The 7,818-nt window shown below is 30.5% G+C and overlaps 1 protein-coding gene across 2 annotated transcripts; it reads right to left on the reverse strand.

Moving 5' to 3' along the window:
• Window positions 1–752: 752 nt before the first annotated feature.
• LOC133695016 (probable receptor-like protein kinase At5g24010) lies at window positions 753–3,625 on the reverse strand. Of its 2 annotated transcripts, none has more exons than XM_062116748.1 (2): window positions 1,539–3,625; window positions 753–1,418 (listed from the first exon to the last, which is right to left on the reverse strand). In XM_062116748.1, exons 1-2 carry the CDS (start codon window positions 3,478–3,480, stop codon window positions 1,042–1,044), a joined length of 2,319 nt encoding a protein of 772 aa, XP_061972732.1. In that variant the 5' UTR covers window positions 3,481–3,625; the 3' UTR covers window positions 753–1,041. The 2 variants fall into 2 exon arrangements, with proteins under 2 accessions (XP_061972732.1, XP_061972731.1); XM_062116747.1 differs by having other exon boundaries at window positions 753–1,445.
• Between the last annotated feature and the right edge of the window lie 4,193 nt (window positions 3,626–7,818).

Raw genomic sequence — 7,818 nt, forward strand, 5'->3', positions numbered from 1 at the left:
GTTGGGAAGTTGAAAAATAGATGTAAATTAAAATATTTAATCTCAAGTTATGAGAACCGTTTAAAAAATTATATTTAATTATACGATAATAAATTTATTTTTTTATAAGAAAAGTACTAATTTAAATTCTATTAAAAAATCATTTTCTAGTATAATTCATCTTTTCCTAGATTTTTCTACAACGACATATGACTTTTTTACTCTATTTTACTTATTTAATAAAAATAAAAAAACCAATTAGAGCAAATACAAGAAAAAAATTTAATAATTTGAAATAAAGGTAAAAAAGATATCTCTCAAATTAAAACATTCTTATCTAACTAACACGCTCTATTTTTTACTCAGCATTTTTGTGCTAGAATAATTAGAAGTTAGATAGATTATGATAACACAAATATAATTAAAAAAAATTGAAATAATACATTGTCAATAAGTTATTGTAGGAAACTTTTTTCTAGTGTCTCCACACTTGGCTCCGGTTTCAAATTGAACCTAATAAGAGTTAACCTGATGTGTTCCAATTAACTTGGGATCTAAATATGAATTGGTTAAAACACGACTTAATTTAAAAAAAATATTCAAGATATCATTGTTTTAATAATTTCTTTTTATATATTTAAACAACTATAGATAGAAACTCGCAACCCTGACCATGTATTTAGTTGGGTTTGATTTTTTTTATTAGATGTATTTTTATTCAATTATATAAAAATAAAAATTGATCGACAAATCTACCATGCATTTCCTGAACATTGAGCATCCAATCAAACTTTATTATTATTTATATTTTACAGATATGCATCCACTGGATGGACATTAGCATCCAGAAACTCATTTATCAAGCTATCTACCCTAATCTCTTGGTTGAATAGGCGCTTCCAACCCCGAGAATTACTAAGGCATTTGTGTAATTGGCAAAGCTTCTAAATGTTCTTGCTGTTATTTAGAACTTCTTATCTGACAACATGAATTATCAATTGGTTGCTGGAGGTATTGAGAGCTCATTCCTGACCCGTGGGGATCATCTGGAATCGTTAATTCTTAATTGGGATACATTACTGTATCTGTTGTATCTGAGAAATCATCAACTGGGAACATATTAGAACTCATGTTCTGCATAACTGGGAGTGCTGAATCTGATGAAACACCTGTTGTGGTGGTGTCCTCATGTGCCTCTCTATGCACTGCAGTCTGTTGAAGCTGCATTGCGTATTCTAAATCCCAGCACACATCAATCATATTAGGCCTGTCTGCTCCTTGTGGCTTCAAACACTTCTCAGCTATTTCACCAAATTTTCTTAGCGAATTAGGGTTGATGTGACCTGCCAGTAGAGGATCGATAATCTTTTCAAGCTGCCCTTCCTTTTGCCAAAACATCCCCCATTCAGCTAAGTTTATTTCTTCCTTCTGCTGTGAGTCTACAACAGGGGGTCGAGCACAAAGCACTTCAAGAAGAACCACACCAAAAGAATACACATCTGATTTATTGGTTAACTGAAAAGTTCTGAAATATTCAGGGTCAAGATAACCAAAAGTACCTTTAAAACCCATGCTTAGATGGTCCGGATCAGGCATTCCTTGTTGAGAAAGACCGAAATCAGCTACTTTGGCCACGTAATGTTCATCAAGTAAGATGTTTGTAGACTTAACATCACGGTGAAAGATTCCTCCATCTGGACCAGTATGGAGGTAATGGAGACCTTTTGCTGAGCCAATACAGATTTCAAGCCTTTGTTTCCAATTCAATTCAGTTTTTGCAGACGGATTCTTTGAGCACTCCTTCGTGCTGTATAAGTGGTCCCTCAAAGTCCCCTTTTCCATGAATTCAAAAACCAATATCATCTCCGATCCTTCATCGCAGTAGCCAACCAAGGAAACAAGATGCCGATGTTGAATCTTTGAAAGGACCATGACCTCAGTTCGGAACTCTGGAAGACCCTGGCCATGACTTGAATCGCTTCGTTTCACAGCCACCTTCATACCAGTCTCAAGAGTTCCTTTATAAACTTTGCCAAACCCACCCTCACCAATCAACAACTTTGGATTGAAATTATGAGTCGCAGCCAGTATTTCAGGTAAAGACATCTTCAGTTTGAGGTTTAAATTAGTAACGTTGGAGGCATTTTCAGTTCTTTCAGTTATCCAACTGGGAGACCTCCCTTTTCCATAAAGAAACTCAGCTTTTACGGGCTTCGGTCGCTTTAATCTCAAACATAATGAGAATAATAAAATCAAAACCAAGACTAGAGCCACACCTCCAGCTGAACCAATTATGAGAGCCAGATGGTTTTTTGACTCATGTTCATCAACAGGCACTACAATTATCGTGTTCCCCACAAACTCCATGATCTCCAATCCATTCAGAAAAGCAACTTTCGAAATAGAATTATTTCCTGGGGCTATACTAAAACTCATATATCCGGAATCATTAGAAGGAACCACAAAATCGTAGAAAAATGGAGATGCCATATCACTAACCCCTTTAGAATTAGGATCGATCTCATGACTGGAATTGGTAGATATATAGAGATCAAATTTCACAGTACCTGGTGAAACACTGAAAACGTCACAAAAGTGCAGACGAACAAGATGCCTAGCTTTCTTATTCACGTTAAAACGCCAAGTTATATTGGGAAAATTGGATGCCCCTTTATTATCTACACTCGCTTCTCTGCAAGTTCTGTACACAGAATCAGGGGCAATTTCTTGGACAATCAACCCTTGACTGGCCTCATGAAGTTCACCACCATAAGAACGGTTTGCACCCGAACCCCCGAAAGTTAGATAATCATCATCTGGTACCCAATTCCTCCACAGGGTATCGTTAACTTCTGAACCTCCAACATTGATCCTATAAAGTGTCCTAAGAGCTCCACCTTTGGTCCGTAAAGGAGGAATTGTTGAATTATCCATGAAGAAATTTGGTGGGAGAAGAAAGGCTTCTATGGCATTCACGAAAGCATAAGATGTTTCTTCAGCTGGTTTAAAGTAGATTTTGAAATTTCCTGCAGCAATCGTGAGAAAGAACTCCTTGATCACTGGGAACTCAGTAGTACTGTTCGGGACTCTAAAATTTGATAAAAGTGAAAAATTTGAAGCAGACACATCGAACAAAGCATCAGCAAGATGAGTCCCTTTGAAGCTGAATGGAAAGAAATGAAGGCGAACAAGGTAGGAACCAGTTTGAGTGATATCAAGCATATACGAGGATATTTTCGTATAGATCCTAGCTGTATGATAGAGGGGTGATATGCCGGGTAAAGGGTTTTTATTTTGGATAGATTTGCTTTTTCCTACAGAGAAGGAAGAGTTAGAATTCTCATCACCAACAAAAGCCCGGTAATTGTCAAGTTGGAAATTGGTGCCAGATCCGCAGTTCATGAAGTACTTAACCGGAGGATTGTAAGATACTGAGGATGAAAGAAGAGAAAGAAGAGAAAGAAGAAGAAGAAGAAAGAGTGGATGAAGAGAGAACTCCATAGAAATTGGATGAGGATATTTGATGCTTTTTCTTTGAATGGAGGAAAGGGTGTCAGGAGCGGAGGATATGAGGGAGTACTGGCAAGTTTGAAATTTCAGAGGAAGACTTGTTGACTTGTATCTGTCACTCTCTGTACAGGAGTTGACAAGAGCAGTTTTTATGGCCAACGAAAAGAGATTAACCAATTGAATGAAGGAGAAGAAAAGTCACATTCTTTCACAACCACTTGCAAGCAAAAGGCATTATCACAACCAAAAAGTATAGAATCTCGATGACTGTTCTCATTCATTGCTTGACCCAGTTTGCGAGTGTCTTTCTAACTATGCTTGATCATTTAATCTGTCCCTGTCGTTATAGAATCTTTGAAAAACAAACTAACAAATAAATGAAGAAACAATAATTGACCGTTCTCGTTGACTGTTCTCATTCCTTGCTTCTTACGGTTTGGGACTCATTTTCTAATTTTGTTTGTACATGTTTTAAAAGTATATTTATTTTATAAAAATATTAAATTAATATTTTTATTTTAATATTTTTTAATTATTTTGATATGTTAAAATTAAAAATATAAAATATTATTTTTGATAAATTTTTTACTAATAAAAAATACTTTACACACGAATGTCATGGACATTGTTATAGTAAAAGACACCAATATCTAGTACATAGCCAACAAAATCATGGACATTCGTTGTTCAATGTTCTAGTAATCTATCCCCCCACTTCAGCCTTTTCTTTTGCGAACATATTTTGAAGACTTAATTAAAACTTGTACTGATAAAAGAAACATTTATTGTTAATATTTTTCTAATTAAAAAAAATTAAACTATACAAAGAGTAACTCAATGTGAGATGATCTATTTAATGAATTCAAAAACAACTTGATTAAAGAATGAAGATGGAAAAACTTAATTTAAAAATAAAACACAATAAAACAACCTCATTCTACTAGAGTTAACCCACAAAATAAATTACCTGAGTCATGCAATTAGAATAACATCATAAAAAACAAATAAATACATATAATGAAACTTGTCCCAATAAATTATCATAATCAGTTGATTAGTTAATGAAAAATAAAAGCTTCATTCCTAATATATATATATTGGGTTAGGCATGATCCGTCCATGATAGATGGGCATGATCCAAGTTATTATAGGAGTTATTAAAGGAAGTAACCATTTTCTCTAATTATATATAAACGGACATAACTCATATGAAAAAGCAAGTTTTTCATTTGTTGAATGATCATTCTCTATTTCTCTTCTCTCATCTTGGATTCTCTGCATTATTTTGACAAGATTTATAAAGATGTTCGTACTGTGGAATATCACTTTAATTCTAGTAATTGAAATGACACTAAAGTAATCGATTCGGAGATACGAAAGCGAATTTTCACAAGTAAGTTTTCCTTTCTAATCTATATTGGTATCAGAGCCATGATTTTAACATTTTTTTATTCAGTACATCTGTTATAATATAAATGTTAGATGTAAATTCATGTTAAAAGAATTCTTTCATTGAGTCTTGAATTTACAAAATTTTATGAAGTAATTGAGTTATGATTTTATCTTTTCTATCATTAATTAGAAAAGGTTTTCTGTATGGTAGTTGTATAATTATTATGTAACAAAAAAAGGAAAAAAAACAACTACCAATTAATCGTGTGAATTGGTAATGGAAACTGCCATTTGGCAGTTGAAAAAAAAACCCCAAAAGAACATATCTTTAAGAGATGTGTAACTACCCTTTGGCAATTAAAATAATAATAATAATAATAAAGCAATTAATATTAATTTATTGTTAATATAAATTGTTAATTGTGGTGTTAATTTATTCATTGTTAAAATAAATTCCTTAATTTTCGTGTGATTTTTTTTAACATATCTGATGATACATGCCTTAATTAAATATTAAGTATAATATTTATGTGCTTTTGAAATATTTTGTTATAGTGGATAGGCAACAACATATTGATCATTTATTGAGTTATGCCTTTAATTATGTTTATAAAATTCAAGAGCATATTGATTATATGTATCATTGAATGAGTATACCAACTATGAGTGGTGTTTACGAATTCTACATGGAACATCAAATGCTAATCGTTCTAATTCTCTACCTAAAAAATAGATGTCGATGCGACTATCGTTAGAATATAGGCTGTAATCCTTAGATTTCAATAATTTCGCTGATGAAATGCTGCTTGAGAGGGAACATCAATATACCGAAAAGGGTATTGTATTTTTTTAATATTGTATTTTTTTTAAAGATAATTGATTGTTTATTGTAAATTGCATATCTTATGTAATTTAAGTTTTAATTACATTTTATATATATATCTACAACCTAATTAGTTGTGTTTAATGTTCCAGTAATCTATCCCCCACTTCAGCCTTCTCTTTTGCAAACATATCTTGAAGACTTAATTAAAACTTTTCCCAATAAAACTCATATATCCGGAATCATCAGAAGGAACCACAAAATCGTAGAAAAATGGAGATGCCATTTCACTAACCCCATCAGCCTTCTCTATTGCAAGCACAAAGGCATTATCACAACCAAAGGACAAAGGACGAACTTCACCAACGAGAAATTATCACAACAAAAAAGTGACCCTGTCGTTATAGAATCTCATTGACTGGTTCTCATTCCTTGCTTGACCCAGTTTTCGAGTGTCTTTCTAATTATTTTTCAATTATCTTGATTTGTTAAAATTAAAAATATAAAAAATATTATTTTAATATATTTTCAATTAATTAAAAAAATAATACACACATCATCTAACACATATCCAAAAAATTATTTTTGTTCATTCGTTGTTATGTGTTCTAATTATCTATTTCCCACTTCAGCCTTTACTTTCGCGCACGAATCTTGAAAATTTAGGCTACATTTATTTTTTGGAAAATAATTTTTAAAAAATTATTTTTCAAATTTTCCTATGTTTGTTTGCTATTAGAAAAGTTAGTCAACGGAAAACACTTTCCAGTCAAAGGAAAATTTAGTTTGGTTTCCAGGAAACTGTTTTCCATTTATTTTGGGCGGAAAATACTTTTTGAAAGTTGTGAAAAATTTAAAAATATCATATTATTTGTTGATTATATCAAATTTGGTCCTCAAACTTTTAATTGCTATATATATTTTGTTTTGAATATTTGTTTTTCAATTTCATCCCTTAGAATTTAATTTTTATATTAATTTTGGTCCTCATTTTTATAATTTTTATTTGATTTTCCCTCATCATTTTTAATTAAAATTTTTTATCTATCAAATTTGGTCATCATTCTTTTGATTGTTACTTATTTGATTTGAAATAATTTATAAAATGTTAATTATTATTATTTTAATTTCTTCATCTTTCAATTTTTTTTATTTTTTAGATTTGATCTCTATTATTTTGATTATTATTTATTTTATTTGAGAGAATTTATAAAATTATATTTTTTTTTCAATTTCATTCTCATTCAAATTTTTAATTTGTAAGATTTGTTCCTCATTATTTTAATAAATTTGAAAAAAATAAAGCATTAATAAGTTATTTTCCAACTCATTTTTCATGATATAACCAAACACTGGAAAGTGTTTCCAACTTATTTTCCATTACACTACTAAACATCGGAAAATAATTCACTTTCCAAAAAGAAACTACTTTACAGCAAACAAACGGAACCTATTAAAACTTGTCCCTATAAATTATAATAATCAATTGATTAGTTTATGTAGTTTGAAAAAAAGAAGCCTCATTGCTATTTATAATAAAAATGAATATAAAGGTAGTGTTTGTAATTGCTGTAATAATTATTTTTTAAAATGTTTTTTTGCTCGTAAATGTACAAAAATAATATATTTTTTTATTTTTTAAAATTTATTTTTGACATCAGCATGTTAAAACAATTCAAAAATATAAAAAAATTAATATAAAACAAAACAAAAAAATTCAATTTTTTTTGAAAAGTGTAGCATAGCCACGAAAACAAACATACTTGAAATTAACCAAAGAAAATTAAGTTATTAATAGATTCAAAACTATAAGGACTACTTTCGAGATGAGATTTATGAGGACTACTTTTATTATTATTATTATTATTATAAGAATACATAACTTTCATTAATTAAAATGAAGGTTTTGTACGATCTATTTTAGTAGTTTAGAAAATAAGAGGCATTTGTTCTATCTACAAATATGCCTACCTTTGCTAAAGAATGAGTATCTTTATTGTTATGTCTTCCAAAAGAACTAGAAAAAGACTATCTCGTTGATATATGTTACATTGCGGGTTGGATCAAGTTTTTTTTTAACAAAAAAAAAACGTTTAGGTATTGCTAATGTTTTT

Source organism: Populus nigra, chromosome 5 (assembly GCF_951802175.1).
Source record: "Populus nigra chromosome 5, ddPopNigr1.1, whole genome shotgun sequence".
NCBI lineage: Eukaryota > Viridiplantae > Streptophyta > Magnoliopsida > Malpighiales > Salicaceae > Populus > Populus nigra.

Excerpts from the sequence above, each read along its gene's own strand:
- LOC133695016 (XM_062116747.1), bottom strand. The coding sequence starts at position 3,480 with ATGGAGTTCTCTCTTCATCCACTCTTTCTTCTTCTTCTTCTTTCTCTT. Across the intron at positions 1,446-1,538 it reads TCTAAGCATGGGTTTTAAAG|TGCTTTGTGCTCGACCCCCT; the intron begins GTACTTTTGGTT and ends TTCTTCTTGAAG.